At 40.6% G+C, this 20,898-nt stretch overlaps 1 protein-coding gene across 2 annotated transcripts in view; it reads right to left on the bottom strand.

Moving 5' to 3' along the window:
• ACVR2A (activin A receptor type 2A) overlaps positions 1-20,898 on the bottom strand; it is a 119,230-nt gene that overhangs the window by 23,552 nt on the left and 74,780 nt on the right. Inside the window, exons 5-8 of one of the 2 annotated variants that reach the window (XM_038421157.2) lie at positions 16,778-16,801; positions 10,948-11,091; positions 9,331-9,474; positions 501-646 (exon numbers count right to left, since the gene is read on the bottom strand). In XM_038421157.2, coding sequence (XP_038277085.1) covers positions 501-646; positions 9,331-9,474; positions 10,948-11,091; positions 16,778-16,801 — 458 coding nt within the window. The remainder of the gene's footprint in view (positions 1-500; positions 647-9,330; positions 9,475-10,947; positions 11,092-16,777; positions 16,802-20,898) is intronic. The other variant, XM_038421158.2, reaches the window with a different exon arrangement.

Raw genomic sequence — 20,898 nt, 5'->3', positions numbered from 1 at the left:
TCAAGCATAGGGAACTGAGTAGGTACTATAATGAATGCAAAGTAGACTTGACTGTGTACTGAAATATTTGAGTTAAGTATCTATTCTCAGATAGAGTAGATACAGTGTAGTCATCTGGACTTGGAGATAGATGAAATATATGGAGATCTGCTTTATAAGCAACTTACTGGATATCTCACATTGAGAGTAGTTGTGTCATTTTCAGTAGTAATTCACTTTACATTTTATAACCACAGAATGCTTTAAATCAGACACATTAACCTGTAGTTTAAACAGCTGCATTTCAAAATTATAAAAATATTTTTTTAAAAAAAATTACCTAGAACAGATTTTTCTTGGAAGTGCAAAGTTGCAATGTTGTTTTACTTATTAATCTGATTTAAATGTTTATTTTAGCTACTATAAAGTATTTCATAGCCATATTGTTCTTATATCTTTACACAAGATTAAGCTAAAGCTTAATACACGAGATAATAGGCAATATCTGAAATATAGTATACCTATGGGATATAGCAGGTTTATGTCCATCTTTCAGACCTGGTATATCCTCATGAAGGTAAGCCAAACCTCTAGCCATAGTTTCAGCAATATGACACAGCTCATTCCAAGAAACCACATTTGCCTTGAGAAAGTCAGATAATGAACCCTGTATAACGGAGGGAAAAACAATTAAGAAGGTAAATCTCATTATTTCCCCTTAAGAAGAGATTTTCTTAATGATAAAGTGTACCTAGAACACAGATACAAAGAATCATATCCATTTCATAAACCTATATACATAGCATGAACGATTACATATATAGTAGAACCTCAGACCAGTCAACCACATACCTCATTTGGAACTGAAAGTATGCAATCAGGCAACAGCAGGGACCAAAACAAAAAATAAATAAAACAATCCAAAAAAACCACCTCAACACAAATACATACAGTACTGTGTTAAACTAGTAAAAATTAAGGGAAAGTTTTAAAAAAGATTTGACAAGGTAAGAAAACTGTTTCTGTGCTTGTTTCTTTTAAATTAAGGTAGTTAAAAGCAGTATCAAAGTTGTATTAAGTCAATGTTGAGTTGTAAAAACTTTTGAAATAATCATGTTTTGTTCAGAGTTGCGAACATTTCAGAGTTATGAACAACCTCATTCCCTACGTGTTTGTAACTCTGAAGTTCTACTGTATAATCCTGTTGTTATTTCCAATCCAACTGATCATCTCTTAACACAATAAATACTTACAGGATATATCTATAGTTCACACAATAACCAAACAATTTAATAAAATTTAAGAAATGTGAAAATATCTTTGATCCTCATTTATTAGAAGATTAAATAAATGGGAGTCAAATGTGCAAATTTTTAAACTAAAAAAGACTAGAGATGAAGATAGACAATTTATGAGAGATATTAAGAAATTATTCTGTAAAAGAACAGTCAAGGAAAAAAATACTGGAATTTCTTTGCTTTCGGGTGATTCGATTTTCTGGGCACAAACAAGAGTTTTGTGGATCCACCCCCAAGCATCATGTAGAACCATGTATGTACTTTCTCACAAGCATTACATTGATATTCAGAGGTGTTTTTTTTTTTTTTTTTTTTTTTTTGAGTGAGGGGGATCTAGGATAGAGATCGTTTCTTTACCTTTTCTCATATTATCGACTACAAATCTAGTCAATTATAAACAATGAGTAAAAATATTTTCAGATACTACACTACTACGCTTGAATCCTCTGTGCCAACATTTTGGGTTTTAAATATCACTTTTTAAAAACCAGAGAAGTGTCTGTCTCTCACTTGTTGCTGTGAGTAAAGCCCATACAAAAAGGGAAAAATTGGATTGACTGCTCAAGGGAAAAAACGGTTACCTATCTTTCATAACTGTTGTTCTTTGAGATGCGTTACTCAGGTCCATTCCATTCTAGGTGCGCACACACTCATGTGCACGGTCGTCAGAGATTTTTGCCTTAGCAGTATCTGTAGGGTTGGCTATGACACTCTTGAGTGCTGCGCTTATTCGTCGGTATGTTAGGCGCCGCCAACTCTGCCCTCTCAGTTCCTTCTTGCCAGCAACTCCAATAGAGGGGCAGGAGGGCAGGTAATTGCATAGACATGAGCAATACATCTTGAAGAACAAGAGTTACGAAAGGTAGGTAGGTTTCAGAGTAGCAGCCGTGTTGGTCTGTATTCACAAAAAGAAAAGGAGTACTTGTGGCACCTTAGAGATGGAAAATAGAAAGGTAGGTAATTTTTTTCTTCTTTGAGTGCTTGCTCATGTCTATTCCATTTTGGTGACTCAAGCAGTATTCATAGAGGTGAGCTCCGAGTTCATGGTCATGTGGCTTGTAGCACTGCTCTGCCAAAGCCAGCGTCATCTCAAGCTTGCTGATTAAGTGCATAATGAGATGTGAACATATGGACAGATGACCAGCAGCTACTCTTGGATTGGCACCTGTGCCAGGAAGGCCGCTGATCATGCTTGGGCGCTAGTAGAGTGCGCCATCAGGATTGCCGGTGGAAGCACTTTCGCCAGCTCATAGTGGATACAGGCCGTGCTCCAGGATGAAATTTTCTCATCAGGCACTGGGCAACCTTTCATCCCGTCTGCCACTACAATGAACAGCTGCACTGACTTGCGAAACAGCTTTGTCCTATCGATGTAAAAGGCTAAAGCCTTCCTGACGTCCAGAGCATGCAACTTGCATTCCTCTTCTGATTTATGAGGCTTCGGGAAGAAGACAGGTAAGTATATGTCATGGTTGGTATGAAACTGTGAAGCTACGGTGGGTGGAAAAGCTGGGTGCAGCTACAGCTGGACCGTAACCTTGTAGAATACTTTATAAGGCAGTTCTGAAGTCAATGCCTTGATCTCAGACACCCTGCGGGCACATGTTTTGGCAAGCAGGAACAAAACGTTCCAGGAGAGAAGGAAGCCAGAAGGTCGAAGGGAGGCCAAATGAGCTGCAACAGCATGAGATTCAAGTCCCAGGGAGGAACAGGATCCTGGACGTGAGGGTAGAGATGCTCCAGACCTTTCAAAAAGAGCGCTATTATGTCATGAGCGAAGACCGGCGTGCCTGGAATGGAGGGTGGAAGGCGAAAAGAGCAGCCAGGTGGACCCTGATCAATGACAGAGACAATCCTTAGAGTTTGAGGTGCAGAAGATAATCCAGGATCACTTGCAGTAAGGCCCGCTCAGCCTGGATACATCGTTGCGAGGTCCAGCACCGTGAACCTTTTCCACTTGGGCAGGTAAGCTGCTCTGGTAGAGGGTTTTCTGCTATCCAAAAAGACCTGTTGGACCCGGGCCAAGCATTCCAGTTCTTCCACATTCAGCCATACAGTAGCCATGCTGTCAAGTTAAATGCTGGCAGGTTTGGGTGAAGAAGATTGCCGTGGTTCTGGGACAGCAGGTCTGGCCAGAGAGGTAGCTGCAGTGGGGAGGCTGCCAAGAGATCCAGCAGCATGCTGAACCAGTGCTATTGAGGCCATGCAAGAGCTATTATGATAATCTTTGCCCAGTCCTGTTTGATCCACAGAATCCACGTGAAGATCAATGGCACTGGTGGGAAGGTATACATCAGGACCTGACCATGGGAGCAGAAAGGCATCTGACAGGGAGCCCCTGTCCATCCCCCAGATCAAACAGAACACGCGGCATTTCCTGTTCTGATGGGATGCAAACCAGTCTACCGGGAGCAGGGGGGTCCCCCCTCCTTTGGAAGACCATACTGACTGCCTCTGGATGAAGCGACCACTCATGGTGAGAGACGAGAAGGTCCTGCTCAGGTGATCTGCTAACACATTCCTGGTTCCAGCCATGTGGCCTAACAACTGCAGGCAGGTGTGAGCAGTGGTGAGTGGATGATTCTTCACATGGGAAATCAGGTCCAACATGGCCTGAAAACGTACCTCCAGAAGGAAGGCTCAAGCTTGTATGGAGTGGAGAACCACCCCAATGAACTACATTAGCTGGACCAGCCTTAAGGTGGATTTTTTTTGTCATTTATCAACAGGCCCAGGACGCAGCAAGTGGAATGCACAGATCAAGACTCCTCTGCACTTGTTCCAGAGACCTGACCTTGCTGAGCCAATCATCAAGGCATGGGAAGACCTGCATCTCAGGTAAGGGGCCACTGACACCATCCATTTTGTGAACACCTTTGGGGCCAACGAGAGGCCAAAGGGCAGCACCGTGAATTGAAAATGGTGTCCGCCCACTATGAAACGGAGGAAATGTCTGTGACCTTGGAATATGGAAATAAGCATCCTTCAAGTCGAGGGGGACGTACCAGTCTCCCGGATCCAGAGAGGGGATGATGGAAGCCAGGGAGACCAAGTGAAATTTCGACTTCTTGAGAGACTTGAGACATCGCAGGTCCAGAATGGGTTTGAGGCCCCTTTTTGCTTTTTGGATTAGAAATTAGTGGGATTAGAACCCGTTTCCTTTCATGTCCCAAGGGACCTCCTCCACTGCCCCCAGGTGCAGGAGGTTCTCTACCTCCTGAACAAGAAACTGCCCATAAGAAGAGTCCCCAAAGAGGGATAGGGAAAGGGGTGATGGGGGGGGAAGAATTGCAGGATGTAGCCCTGAGACATCTCTAGCACCCAGCAGTCCAAGGTGACCCGTGACGAGGCAGAACAGTAGGAACGAAGACAGCTGAGGAAACAATGAGGTGGATCCGGGAAGTTGACTGGGGCATCGCTCTTGAGCGCACCTTCAAAATGAGTGCTTATGGCCCCCAGGATGGTTTGCCGGACTGGGTTGCATGGGTGACTGGGAGAAGCAAGGCCAGCGACGACTAAAGCTCGTGTCTCTATTCCTTGTCCTTGCAGACCTGTTGAGGCTGCCAAGGCCTTGGCAATGGTGGCCAGAACCGTTTCCTTGCCAATTGCGGCATATGTAGACCCAGTGAGCAAAGGGAGGCCCGAAGTGTCCTTCAGGCTATGCAGCCTTGCATCAGTCTGCCCCACAAAGAGACCATTCCCATCAAACAGGATATCTTGAATTGAGTCCTGCATTTCCTGAAACAGGCCAGTGGTCTGAAGCCAGGAGCTGCGCATCATGACTACTGCCCATGCAACCACCCTCACCACCAAGTCGGCCACATCCCATGCCATTTGGAGGGAACACCTCGCTGCTGCAGTGCCCTCCTCCACGGGGATACCAAACTCCTGGACCAAGTCCTGGGCAAGGATTCCTTGAACTTACAGAGGGTGTCCCATAAGTTGAAGCTGTATCTGCCCAATAGACCTGGTGGTTTGCCACCCAGAACTGAAGGCTGGCTGCTCAATAAATCTTCCTCCCAAAAAGGTCCAGCCTCTTTGCCTGTTCATTTTTGGGGAGTCTAACTGGTGTGTCCCTGTTTGTCCTTTTCACTGGCTGCAGAGATGACCAGCAAGCATGGAGGCGGGTGGCTATACAAGTACTCAAACTCCTTGGCTGGGATGAAGTATTTTCTCTCAGCCCTCTTGGAGGTGGGAAGGATGGATGATGGGATTTGCCAGAGAGCTTTGGCTATTTTTAAGACTCCATCATCCACTGGTAATGCAACATCGGCAGGGGTAGAAGCCCAGAGCACACTGAACACAGGCCATCTCCTCTATCTCCAGGCTCAAGTTCTTGGCCACCCATCGAAGCAGGAACTGGTGTTCTTTAAAGTCCTCTGGCACGCTAGCAGTAAGGCCCCGTCACCGCCTTGTCCAGGGACGACGACGACAAAGACTAGACCACCGGGGGAGTCCCCAGGGCATCATGCTCTGTGGGGGAAAGGGGGTGGGCACTCACTCCTCTACCCTGACCTTTGAGTGCACTTTGTCCATCGAGCCTGGTACCGCCAGTGACATCAGCTGTTGCGTGAGGCTTCGGAGGGGGCACTGGCATCACAGGCGTGCCCCATGTACTCCAGTAGAGCCACTGTGCTGGCCAATGGCCATGTTGCGAAGCTGACAACACATGTCGACACAGCCTTGGGTGCCTAAGCATGCTGGTGATGCCTCAGCAAGGGGTTGAATTCCCTCTCCATGCCGGAGGAATCTTTTTCCTGTGACCACGGTGGGGCTGACTATGCCTACATCTGGTGACTAACCATCGCCGCTAGAGACCAACATTTTGAATAGGAAGATCTGTACCAGGGGTGGGACCGGTACCACAACTGAGAACATTCCCATGGTGCAGGGGATGGGGATCTGTACCAAGACGACAACTGGCAGGATGGCAAACTGTGCCAGTGATACAGTGACCAGCGGCTCCCTCAAGGCGATCCACTTAAAGAGGGCGGAGACCACGATCACAGTTCCAGTGGTCTAGGGCGACCTGCAGAGGACCTGTGTTGTGAAGCCAGAGATCTGCAGCATGGAGACAGAGAGCACTGTCTCAGCTCTGGGGATAGGCAGCGCTCACCTGCCCTCTAGGAGGGTCTAGATGGCTGGCTTGCCCACGTAGTGAGCCTTTGCCGCTTCCGGTGACCCACACGGCGCCAGTAGAGGCCTCTGCTCTGGAAGAGCTTTGGAAGGCATCAGCCTCACCACAAGCCTGGGTTTCCTACCGCTCCCAGGAGTGTGGCCCCCATTGGGGTGGCAGGTCATGTAGCTCCAGTGTGGGCTGGTGACCTAAACTGGGTCCTTTGCCCAATACCCCATGGTCTTTCTTGGACTTTTTTGGGCACCGGCAACAGAGAGTGGTTGCTACACACCAAGGCCAAAATACTAAGGATAGAGTCTAGCCGGGAAAGCTCAGAAGCCGGACAGAGAGTAGATTCCATGAGAAGGGCCCTCAAATGGATGTTGTGCTCTTCCTGGGTCGAAACTTTTGTCCCTCATATGCGATTCCCCCAAGCACTTCAAGCAGCTGCTATGGGGGGGTCACTAACAGGCATAAGCCTGTTACAGTCAGAGCAGGGCTTAAAACCTGGAGGCTGGGGAATGCGCACCTCATTGTTAAGTAGCATAGTTAGAAGTTAGAGTCCCAACTACTCAAACACTAGCTAAAGTAACTCCTTCTTAACGTCGTCTCAGTTAATGTTGTTTTGTTGCTGATCAACTAGAGAACATGCTCGTTTAAAGTTGGGCAACGCTCCCTTATAACGTTGTTTGGCAGTCGCCTGCTTTGTCCACTGCTTGCAGAAAGAGCAGCCTGTTGGAGCTAGCAGGTGGGGGCTTGGAACTAGGGTGGACTGGGCAGCCTGCCTAAGTTCCCAGTGCGGCAGCTGCCCAGCAGACTATCAATTGCTGCGCAGTTCAGCTGTCCGTCCCCCCCACTGCCATGTGCTTCTCCTGCCCTTTGCTTTGGAGCTGCTCCTGGGAGCCTCCTGCTTGCTGTGTGGTGGGAGGGGAGGAGAAGAGGTGCTAATGTCAGGGTATTCCCCTCCTCCCACCCCCCGCTCCTTTACCCCATCTCCACAGAGCAGGGGTGGAGGGAGGGGGACGACGACACGACAGAGTTCAGAAAGGAGGGAGCTTGCTGACAGCAGCTGCTGTCTCAACTTTCTGATCTACTTAGAAAGGCAGTGTATTTAAGAGTGGGGTCAGCATACTTAAAGGGGCAATGCGTCCCTTCCCATCTCCCCCCCCCCCCAGCATGTCGGTCTCTCTGCCATGCTGTCTCTCCTCCCTCCATTTTGTGCTGCCTTGTAGAGTGTGAGGCTACATTAACAACGTGTTAACCCTTGAGGGCTCAGCTGAGTGCTAGTTCATTATTTAGCAGTAAGGCATTCCCTGGGAAATATCCCACCATCTGACTCCACCAGCGAAAAAAATTTCCCTGGAACCTAATTTACCTTCATTCTTATGGGGCAATTGGATTTGCTTAACATTGTTTTGCTAAAGTAGCATTTTCAGGAACATAAATACGACGTAAAGCAAGGAGTTACTGTACTATAAACAAACTATTTACAAGACACTAAGGCTTGAAAACAGTAACGACAAAACCACTAGCCGTTGCTAAGCAAGGAAAAGGCACTCCAACTAACCATCATGGGCAGTAAGGAGGAACTGAGAGGGCATAGGGCCAGCAGCGCTTAATATACCAACCCATGAGCGCGGCACTCAAAAGGGTGCCACAGCCAACTCTATGGATACCGCTATGGCAAAAATCTCTGAAGTCCATGCACATGGGCGCATGCACACATAGAATGGAATTGACATGAGCAATCACTCGAAGAAGAACTTAATTGCTAACAAACCAAATGCTGACAAAATGTACAAAAACTGGGGGGGGGGGGGAATAGATTTCTTTCTCCTGTTCTTCAATGAGAGTAATCTTGGTTGTTAAGAGGTAACAGTAGTTTAAAAAAATTCAGAAATAAATAATTAAATAGATCATATCCTTCTAGAAAGGGAAATGTTTATCTGTTGGTTTAGTTTGACATAACATGCATAAATAAATTGAACCGACAGGTAACAAAAATGCGAGGTAGCTGTCTTGTTTAAAGCTTTACAGTAATCAAAGCAAAAATTACAATCAAAAGCTACATTTAACCTGATGGATGTATTTATTAGGATTGAGGTGTGATATCTCTCAAACTATAAATACTGACTATGACAGCATAAATCAATTTTCACATTTACATTATGTAGAATCTTTATATATTGAATAATCATTTTTATAAGATTGATACAGGAAATAACCTTCCTAAATTTACATAGTTCATAGCAAAACACTCGATTTCCCCTTAGCTATTTATGCTATTATACCACCGCTTTAATTTTACAAGTCCCAATATTAAAAATGTCTGAAAATATTTTTATTCTAGTACAAGAATTTTAAGTTACATCACAAAAGCTAGATGGGACAGTAGTAACAATAATGCTCTTATTTTGTTATACATACACTTTGATATTTCTTATTGTAGGGAGCTTTCCATACTGAAAACCATTAAAATTTGTGATAAAAATTTCAAGTATGAGACTCAATTCAACTGATGGACATTAGTTAATAAAACTTTTGAAGACCTACTTCATTAGAAAGGCCCACAATCCAAGTGAAACACTGAGAAAATTATATTTTTGTGTTGTTTTAGTAAACATCTTCTTCTGGCAAGGATCAATGCCAGAGAAGCTGGAAAAGTCACTACTACGACAAAATCTGTTTTGGTTTGGTTTTTTGGATGGGGAAGAGGATGAGAGGAGAATAATGATCTCTGAAGTTACAAAAACAGGGGAGGACTTGGTGGGTAAGTGAAACTACTTTCAATTCTTTTTTAAAATTGGCTGGAATTCCAAATTACAATTACACAGCCTTCCTTTCTTTAAGCTTGTTCATAGGCTACAGGATTTTAATAAAATTACAATGAAACTAAATAGATAAAAACAACATTATTCTTTGTCAAAACTGACATACCTTTTCATGAAATGCTGTAATTAACCATAGATCTACATCAATGCTGGTGCCTCGTTTCTCTGCACCAATGAATTGTAAGATATTTTCATGCTTCATTCCAGGCAAGCTGTAAATTTCATACTCATTTTGCCATGACTGTTTGTCCTTAATCAAGCACAGATATTAAGTTAGTACACTTACTATATTCTGATGGGGAAAAAAAAACCCTCTCTTCTACAAGTCACAAGTTTGCTGCTGTAATTCACTGTGAAAACTTAACTGACCTTCTATAACAGATTAAAAACTGTTCTGACCTGGTATAAATTTGAATCAATGGAAAGAAAGGCACATTCCAAAATATTAATATTGACAGACTGGATAGATTATTTTTAAAAAAATGCATAAAATTACAGGATAAATCTTAATGTACCTATATAAGTTACAAGGAAACTGTATTTGGTAGTTTCCCATGGAAATCTGTTTATTGCACCAGTACTATGCAGGTTGGCACCAACGTGAATCTCCATAGATACCACACATTGAAAAAGCAGAGAAGCTAGAGGTCAGGTCTGGGGCACTGTCAGCTGAGTGAAGTGCTTGCATATTGCCCACCAGATATAATGTTTGGCTCTTGATAATGCTAGCAATATTAACCACACTGATGCTGAAGATCATTGCTCAAAATTAATGCTCAATAGAAGTTTTAATAAAATTATTATATCATTTTGAAGAGTGGGAACAGCTTTTTCTTCATTAAATTGAGTTAAGCAGAGTACCAGGTGTAATGGGTTTTATTTCGGGGGTGAGAAATTCCTACTAGAGAAAGATTATATCTATAGATGTGTTTATCAGCAACTCAATATGGATCTACCCATTAGAAAATATAAGTACAACTCACCCCTCCTTAACTGGTAAAGCGTATTTTTAAGTACTGTAACACTCGGATTAACAAAAAGAAAAGGAGTACTTGTGGCACCTTAGAGACTAACAAATTTATTTGAGCATAAGCTTTCGTGAGCTACAGCTTTATAATACTTCCAGTGAGACTGCACTGCTAACAATTTAACAGCTCAACATTTCCAGTACTGCAGTATACTTCACTTAATGGAGACATGCCTACTGGAACAGCCACTTTACCGGGATCTCTTTCAGGATACCTATTTCTTCTAACAATTGCCATTTATTAGGACCACCACTTAATTTCGACAGCATTAGCAAAAAATCTCCTTAGTAGGGTCACATTTTTTCAGTACCTAACAGCAAAATACTACTTAAACCAGTAGGAGGATGGCCAGCAGGTGCAATGGGACTAGTAAAGTGCTTAAAATTACTCAGATGCTTAAAAGTTTGCAGGACCAGAACCTCTCTTGAATTTCTTAACTTTTAACTCCATTCCCCCAATGTTGTATTAGAGCACGTATTTTGCATTTAATTGTAACTTATTTTTAGTTCAATTAAAAGATATGCCATCATCTGCCTTGTTCACTTTTGAGCTGCAAACATTTCCTTTATTTGAGAACTTAATTTTTTACAGTTACTGACATTTGGGGAGATGACGACTTCCTATTGTATACAGAAAAGTCTGCTTTGTATATTGGTATTTTAAATCATCATAGGACAATAAGAACATTTACATACCTGAATTGGGAATATTTTGACGGCAACATACTCATTTAGCAACTGAGCTTTCCATACACAACCAAATCTTCCCCTAGCTTTGATCTCTAACAACTGCAGAGGCTTCAGACCCATCAAGGGTGAAGGTGGTGGTGGGCCAGGGTCCTGAAAACAGATAAAAGTGTATAATTGAAATCTAGCTATTCTGTGCGAGATCTAGGATGACAGTACTAGGAACATAAAGACAATTATACTGAAAAACATTTGGTGTCAAATCCTGCCGAAAACAAAACCAACTTTAACCCTTCTTTACAGGAACGAAACAGGACTCCGTCAGACACACTGAGTATTAAGACACACATAGAAACCTAACATATTTCTAATGTTTAGACTAATTTTAGTCTTCTGAGATATGAAGGCAGAAAGGCACTAAAGAGAATGAAAATCAAGCTTTAATTATGGTAAAATTTCAAGTATTTTTACAATAGCAGAGAACTGTGTGTGTGTGTGTGTGTGTGTGTGTTGCAAACTAGACCAAATGTATTTCTGTCACTAACTAGAGGATGACTGAAGATTCAACAAAAAGAAAAGGAGTACTTGTGGCACCTTAGAGACTAACAAATTTATTTGAGCATAAGCTTTCGTGAGCTACAGCTCACTTCATCAGATGCATTCGGTGGAAAATACAGTGGGGAGATTTATATACACAGAGAACATGAAACAATGGGTGTTATCATACACACTGTAAGGAGAGGTTTCAGAGTAGGGGGGCGGGGGGGGGGGGAAATCTCCCCACTGTATTTTCCACTGAATGCATCTGATGAACTGAGCTGTAGCTCACGAAAGCTTATGCTCAAATAAATTGGTTAGTCTTTAAGGTGCCACAAGTACTCTTTCTTTTTGCGAATACAGACCAACATGGCTGCTACCTTGAAACCTGAAGATTCAACTTGCCTGCTCGCTTTGTTGTACTCTACATAGCCATAAAGAAGACCTAGGTTCGACTATCATTCCATTTCTCTTTCTCATGCAAAAAGTGTTGCAGAATGTTTAATGTTTAGAGAAGAGGCAGTGTCTCATGTCACATTCAACAGTATTTTCTCCAACTGAAGGAGTAGTGCTGGTGAGCTCCAAAGGGAATCCAAACCAATCCTTTTCAAACACAAAAGAAGTTGAGAGGACTACAGGAAGGCAATGGGACAAGTGTCTGAGGGTGTCTATGCAATCAGCAGATTACTCTGGGCAGCTTCCCTTTCTGGGAAATATTATTACAGTCACTGTAAATAATGAAAGCCCTTACATATTTTATTATATACATATATATTCATTCTACATGCACCTTCCTCAACTGAAATAACACATTTTCGGTAATGGCAAACACTTTGGGCGTTTTTATTTTTCTTTCCAATATACTGTGTTTATGTAAGCCATTACCATTATGTAAGCCATTCTGAAGAAAATGTCAGGCCTACTTGTGTCTGCACAAGCATATCAATTTTCCACTCACTGATCTAACAGAAAATTTAACTCTTCAGGCAGAGGCCAATTTTGTGGAGTCAAATGTTGAGAGTTATTCTTGACTGTACACATACACCATTCACTTGTAAAGTTTGTGTCTGATAGTACAGATCATTAATTCTAGTTCCCCTCTACTGATCATACAGATAAGATTCAGACTGATATAGAGGAGTTTTAGTCTATTTTTAAATCTTTTTAATGCATACACTTTGACTTCCCTAATGGACATTACTGCACTGTTTATGGGGGAGGGGGAAAAGCAAGATAGGAAATTTATTTGCTACTTTTACATAAAAAGTGGTTTCCCTCACCTCCATACTTGGACACTACAATGAAGGGTGGTATAGAATACCCTTAGACACGTTACAACTACAATTGTTCAGAAAATATGAGTCTTTAAATCTGCTTCACTATTTTGAGAATAAACAAAATACAAACGTTTTTGCCCCCATTTTAATTAGAAGAAAAACTATAGATGAACAGATTTCAGTTAGCCAAAGCTGTTGTTCACATAATGCCAATTTAATACTTCACCAGGTCCTAGTTTAAACGTGCTAAAAGAATAACACTCTCTAATTACCTATTTCTTCCCAGTAACTAACACCAGATGATTACTAAGGAAAATGATACTTTTCAAGGAATGAATTTAATTAATGAATGTCAATTAATTGCAGTTAACGCAAGCGATTAACACAAAACAAATTAACTAGATTAAAACAATATTCACAATTAATCACAGTTTGAATCACATTTTTAAACAAACAGAATACCAATTTAAATTTATTATAAATATTTTTGGATGTTTTTCTACATTTTCAAATATATCCATTTCAATTACAGAGATACAAACTGTACATGCTCACTTTAAATTATTTTTGATTATCTGTTTTACAGTGCAAATATCTGTGAACAAAAGAAATAGTATTTTTCAACAGACCTCATACAAAGTACTGTCGAATCTCTATCATCAAACTGCAACTTACAAATTTTTTTTTTTACATAACTGCACTCAAACACAATATAAAACTTAAGTCTTCAAGTCCATTCAGTCTTAATTCAAATTCAGCTAATCACTAAGACAAACACATCTGTTAACATTTGCAGGAGATAACGCTGCCTAGTACTTGTCTGAGGTGAATTGAAAAATACTATTTCTTCTATCTCTTTTACAGTGCAGATATTTGTAATAAAGTGAGCACTGTACACTTGGTATTCTATGTTGTAACTGAAATCAATATACCGAAAACATAGAAAAACATCCAAAAATATTTATAATAAATTTAAATTGGTATTATTGTTTAACAATGCAATTAAAAGTGCAATTAATTGTGAGTGAGTATTTTTTTAATTTTGCGATTAATCACGATTTTTTTTTAAATCATTTGAGCGCCCTAATAAAGATTAAGGGTAAAATTTTCATACACCCCTAAGTTCCATTTTCAAAAGCACTTAAATCATGTAAATGTTACCCTTCATGTAAGAATCTGAAACTTTAAAGAAACATGGTAGTGCGTGATGCTTAAAAACAAAAGTTAAAATACTTTAAAAATGCTTATTAGAAAAATAAAGCTGTTATATACAAAACCAGAGCACCAAGATTAAGCATTATAATTTTGTGTGTGACATTCAAAATGAAATAATTATGTCTCACTGATAAATTCAGTAACACAATGAAGTATAATTTCACTCCTATAAACGCTTTCATACAATTTCAAATTTCTTTACAAAACACCTTTGAAGAAGTTATCCCAATTTTGCTGATGTAGAAATTAAGGCAGAGGAGTTAAGGCCATTTTGTTCCAAAATGGATGCCTGAAATTATTTGTAAATCCAAATCTTTGTACCAATTTAGTAGGCTTATCACAAGTGTTTAGAGCACCCAGTAGTTCCCATGGATGCCTAAATATGGATTTACAAGTTTAACTTTAGGCACCCATTTTTGAAGACTTGGCCCTAATGAGTTGCCCAAATTAACGAAGCAGTTCTGTGACGAAGTGAGCAATAGCACACAGATCTAGCTTTCTTAGTTTAGACATTAGAACAGCGTTCCTCTCCCAAATCTAGAATATTTAAGACTTTCTGAATTCACTCTGTACCATATAGCAAGTGAACGTTCAAAACTTCTCATTTACTAATGGTGATTAAAAAACATTCCACTGCAGTACTTGACTTCCAAACCACTAAATACTACATACTTCTTAAAAACTTCAGAAAATACACAGACAGGAGAATGTATTCTCCACACTGTTGGTGATATTTATATTATCACAGTATACAGAGAATATTTCTTCCACAACAAAAACTAAAACTTCTAACTAAATGTTTTCTTGTTTTCACAGTGGAACACACAATTCTTCTATAGGGCAGAAACTGGACTTACTATGCCAAGAAATTCTGTAATTAAAAAAAAAAATTTGAAGAATTCAGTTTCCTACACAACAAAATTCTGAAAAAAAAAATGGCAGTTTTCTGTTAAAATGTTTTGTTTTGACTTGACAAAACTGAAAAGTTTTATTGTAATTTAGAATTTTATTTGGGTATTTAAAAAAAAAACAATTTGAAAAATAATTTTCAACAAAAAAATTCCAAACATTCCTTTCTGAAAAGTTCAAAATAGAACACTCAGTTTCATTTTTCCTGAAGCAAAATTGCATCAAAATCTACATATTTCCATGAAGTGTTTCACTTTTTGAAAAAATCAGGTTCTTCCAAATAGACAAAATGTTCCACTGGAAGAGTCCCAACTAATTCTAGTTTATGCAAACCATTTAGGTGCCACAGGCATAATTATTTAGAAATAATCTTTTCAAAAGATCTTTGTAGCCTTAAGGACTCTAAATTTTCTGAAAAGCCTAACTGACTGGCTAACCTAGTCAGAAGACGACAAATGTTGATAAACTGACTAGGAGGCAGAAAGCTCATAAATTTAAGCTCCACTTTTCCCATAAGTCGAAAGCTAATTTGCGTTAAATACTGCACCAGACTAAGGTTGCAAACCTAGGGAGCAGCAACACCAGAGAAGTAAACAGACAGAGGCTTGGTGGGACATCCCTGGTTGGAGTACCAGTACTGAAGGATAGAGTTTGTTCCAGAAGTATAGGTATGGGAAAAAAGGAGGTCGCATTGTGCTGTACGTCAAGAATGTTTACACTTGTGACAAGATCCAAGAGAAACCGAGCAGCAGACCTACTGAGAGTCACTGGGTGAGGATAAAAAGGAAAAAAAATAGTAGTGATCTTATGGTGGGGGTCTATTATAGACCACCAAATCAAGAAGGAGGAAGTAGATGAAGCATTCTACAACCAGGTAACAAGAGTAGCTAACACACATGAGCTAGTATTAATGGGGATTTTAACTTCCCTGATATCTGTTGGAAGACTATTACAGCAAAACACAGTATGTCCTGCAAGTTCTTAGCATATATAAGGGACAATTCTCTGAATCAGAAGAAACAAGTACAGGGTCATCCATTTTGGATCTGGTACTGACCAACAGGAATGAATTATTTGCAAAAATGAAGGTGGTCGTAACGTTAAGAACAGTAGGACAATGGAACAGACCGTCTAGGGAGGTAGCGGATGCTCCTTCACTGGAGGTTTTCAAAAGGAGGCTGGATAGCCATCTGTCTTGGATGGCTTCAACACAACAAATCTTGCATCTTGGCAAAGGTGCAATAAAGATTAGTAAACATCTGTAAACGCTGAAAAAACATTACATACATGGTAAGTAGCAATGAGTTTCCTATTTTAGTTTCTTCTGAACCTGAAGAGTTTCATTTGAAGCTAAACAGTGGTGTAAGTAGAAAGAAATCTCTACCAACTTTTTACAAATTTAAAATTTGCAGGAAAGCAATTTAAAACAGCGAAAAGCAATGTGCCATTTTCTCTAAACCATGTTTCCAATGGGCTTGTACTATGAATTAGCAAGACCACTTATAAGAGAGTGAAGGTCATATCCACAACAATTTAGAATTTAACTCTCTTAGGACTGCCAACAAGGAACAGCCAATTGTCAATTAAGTTTTATGTGCAGACACTTTAAAGTGATTCATTTCTTTCATATAAGCCTCTGAAATCTCAAATGCCGAATTCAAGCCAGTAACCTAAAAAGTGAAAGGCAGTGTATTCCATTATCAATCTCCAGACATTCAACTCTATTGCACAAGAAATTCTAGTAATTTTGAGAGTAAGTTTACATTTTGACCCAGCATGCTTACTGAGCACTGCTACAAAATACTTTAAAGAACTTAATTGATATCAAAGCAACAAGAAATAGAACATATTATATGACCACTAAGTTCCATAAAACACAAAAACACATCAGTACAGCTTACCTCAATCATTATATGAAAGGCGTGCTTGTAAAATAAAACAAACAAAAAAAACAGGCAAAGGAAGTTACTAATTATATCAAGAACAAGGTGAAAAGCATTTTGTAAGAAAAGTGACACAGAAGATTGGTTTGTATAAAACAATTTGTTGCAAAGAATATCTAAGGGGATATCAATTTTTGCTTGGATAATTAACTGATTTAGAATAATACATCTGTCACTGAATGTCATGTTAGTAAAGCAAATAGGTAAAAATAATTGTAGTATGGGATGCTAGTAGAAATGACCTTATGATTAAACACTGAATTGCTCTTAAGTATCTGAAGCATTAGTTTGACAAAAAACGATTTTTCTAAAGATATTTTATAAACAATAATGAAATAGAAAACTTACAGAACAAACATGGGACATATAGTCCACCATCCACTTTTTTCATATGCTACTTGGATTTCACAACTGTTACTCATCTGTTCAGCTGCTCGTTATTCCACATATTTACACAGCATTATGTTAATTAATCTATTTGCCACTTCTCAATTTGAAAGATTTATGCAACTAGAAAAACATTCACATTCCTGCTAAAACTTATTTTCTACCATGGTCACAAGAGTACAGCAGATGGCAGTATTGCATTTTCTAAAATTAAGAAACTATATTGTAACTAAAAACCATATGTATGAAATGAAACAACCTTTCTTTAATAGCACATCATATGGTAGATCTGTACTACTAATTTAGAAGATTTGGACATGTACTTCTGGGGGTACAATTTAAACATAGATCCTAGAAATGCAATATTTGACAGATGTAAGACGTTTGAAAATACTTAAGGGTTCTTTCAATAAGTTCAAATAGTTATTGATGGATTTTTCACTGAAAAGCTTTGTAAAAAAGGAGGAACAGGGAACTCAATTACTGGAATTTAGAAAATGATTTAAATTAATGTTGATTGTTTAGCCAGGTTAACCCCCCCAACACACACACCTTCTTGATCCAAATGGCATGTCACCTGCAGTTAATTACTACACTCATTAAGCATTAATTTTGAGGCTTTGTTAACTTAAATGTTTTGTTTATTTTTTTTAATTGCCCTGAATGACTGGGTCCTTAATTAGTCCTTTTATCTGGACATCAGCATCATCAATCATGTCATCAGGTAAGTGAATGCTATTGCACAAAATTCAAACACTTAGGATACTCATTTTTAATGGCAACTATCCCTATCCACCACCCTTTGTCTGTCTTTATCTTCTGAGATTACACACATTGCAGGGCCAAGGACCAGGTCTTCCACTGTGCTTGAAAACTGCCTAGCACACGCTGAGCAGTATCTATATAACAAGCTAGATGAAGTATTTCTTGAAGGCTAGATTAGCCAGAGTCAGACTTATGAATCCTACAGTAGGGCTTATTGCTACTGAAAGGATGACTAAGTTCCAGCTGATTTCCTGATGATCCCTTTGCTAAGAAAAAAAAAAAAGAAAAATGTGTAGTCTCCTTTCTTGCCCCCAAAGTCGTGAAGCAAAGTCTGGCACCACTTGACACCGAATCCCAGAAATATAAATGGAAAGGACTTGAACTGTCATCTAGGCCTGCCCCCTTCACTGAAGGAGGACCATCCATGATAGGTGTTTATAGCCTCTTCTTAAAAACCTCCAATGACAGGGACACCATAACCTGTCTCAGAACTTTATCCTTATAGTTAGAAAATTTTCCCAAATATCTTATCCTAAATCTCCCTCACTGCAGAATAAGCCGATGACTTCTTGTTCTAGTTTCAGTGGACATGGAGAACAACTGATCATTGTCCTTTCACACAGCTGAAAACTTATGGGGCCCCCCACTCACTCTTTTCTCAAGACTAACAAAGAGTTTTATGTTTTTATAAAAACGTAAAACTTTCCTTGTAGCTGAGATTTTGACATGGTTTATCCTTATTGATGATTTCCTCTGGGCTCCCACCAATTTGTCCACATATTTCTTGAAGTGTGGCACCCAGAATGGGACACAATAGTCCAGCTGAGGGCCACTGTTAAGTAGAGCAGAACAGCACAATTACCTTCCATGTTGTACATACAAGACTCCCGTTAATACACCCCAGAATGACTGCCTTTTTCCTAACTCCATCATACTATTGGCTCATATTCAATTTGTGATCCATTATAACCCTTAGACCCTTTATTGCAGAACTATACCTAGCCAGTTAATCCCAATTTTGTATTTGGCATATGTTTATAAAACATCAGGAATTATGCAGAAACTTCGTCTAATGTGACATGATACTGGAATATGTAAAAATGTTAGACCCTCCCTAATGAACTCATATTAAAACCACAAACACAACACTAAGGGTACATCTACACTGGCAGAGTTACACTGCCACTCAGAGAGCAACCGAAGAGAAAACGCTGTTGTGTGTTCACACTGTCAGCTGCTTGGGCAATAGCATGTTCACACTTGCAGCGGTATTCGGAGCAGTGCACTCTAGGCAGCTATCCCATGGAGCATCTCCTCTTCGTCTGCCACTAAGAGTTGTAGCAAGGCAGAGGAGGTCAGGGAGCATCCCGGGTCCTATCACAATTCCCCGTGTGCATTGCTTCAAATCCCAGCGTTCCTGTGCTTCTGTTCGCATTTGGTGCCATTTTCCAATGGTTTGTGTAATGCACGCTCTGCCTCTTCAGTCTGCAGAAGTGGATCCCACACTGTTGACCAAAAGGCTGCTGGCTCTCACTAGCACGTCATGAGTGGCAGTGGAGTTACTCCTTAAACTACAAAGGCAAGAGGAGTTCGACATTGATCTCACTACATGTAGTAGCTACAACATGAGACTGCTTGTGGCATTCTCGAAGATGCTGACCACAGCGGAAAGCTGCTTTTGGGCTCAGGAAATAAGCACTGAGAGGTTGGAATCACATTGTCATCCACGTCTGGGATGACGAGCAGTGGCTGCAGGACTTTCAGATGAGGAAAGCCACATTCATGGGACTGTGGGATGAGCTCACTCCAGCCCTGCGGCGCAAGGACACAAGAATGAGAGCTGCCCTGCCGTTGGAGAAGTGCGTGACGATTGCACTGTGGAAGCTGGCTACTCCAGACTGCTACTGATCAGTCACTAACCAGTTCAGAGTGGGAAAGTCAACCGTTGGACTCATGTTGATGGAAGCGTGCAGGGCCATTAATCGCATCCTGCTCCAAAAGACCATGACTCTGGACAACATGCGTGACATTGTGGATGGCTTTGCACAAATGGGCTTCCCTAAGTGCAAAGGGGTGATAGATGTCATGCGTATTCCAATTCTGGCACCAGAGCACCTAGCTACCGAGTACATTAATCGGAATGGGTATTTTTCTATGGTTTTCCAGGAGCCTTTGGATCACCATAGGTGTTTCACAGACATTAACCCAGACTGGTCTGGAAAGGTGCATGACACATGCATCTTTCAGAACACTGGCCATTTCAGGAAGCTGCAAGTGGGGACTTCCTTCCCGGACCAGAAGATCATTGTAGGGGAAGTTTAAAGGCAAGCTGGCTCTCTCTACATGGGAGGCTGGACCTGGCCCATGACAATATTCCTATGCTTATAGCTATGTGATGTACTCTCCATAATATTTGTAAAGGGAAGGGTGAAAGCTTCACTCAGGGTTGGACTGCTGAGGCTCAGACCCTGGAGGCTGAATTTGAACAGCAAGAGACTAGGGCTGTTAGAGGGGCGCAGTGTGGGGCCATAAGGATCAGGGATGCCTTGAGGCAGCAATTTGAAGCTGAAAGCCACTAATATTTGTTGTATGCTTGGGAGTGCAGTGCTTGTAATGCTAGGAGATGATTGTGATTGATGCAGACGAGGCACTATGAAGGTTTAAGAAAACTGCCTGTTGCTTTGCAGGGCTCCATTTTCTTTCAATTAATAGAATAAAGATGGCTTTCAAACCAACACAATTATTTTATTAAAAACAACAAACCAGAGGAGAGAAACAAACAAAAAATACACATCAGTACTGTGGGAGATGGGGGAAGGGTGGGTCCCGGGACGGTTAAAGATTTGCGTATGTCCAGGTATCATATCCAACCTTCTACTTTGGAGTACAGTGCAGCGGGTAATGAACTTCAGCAGGGCTAAACTGCA

The sequence above is a fragment of the Dermochelys coriacea genome, chromosome 11 (genome assembly GCF_009764565.3).
Source record: "Dermochelys coriacea isolate rDerCor1 chromosome 11, rDerCor1.pri.v4, whole genome shotgun sequence".
Taxonomy (NCBI): Eukaryota; Metazoa; Chordata; order Testudines; family Dermochelyidae; genus Dermochelys; species Dermochelys coriacea.
Note: the sequence above shows the minus strand (reverse complement) of the source record. Positions and strands in the feature narration are given on the sequence as shown.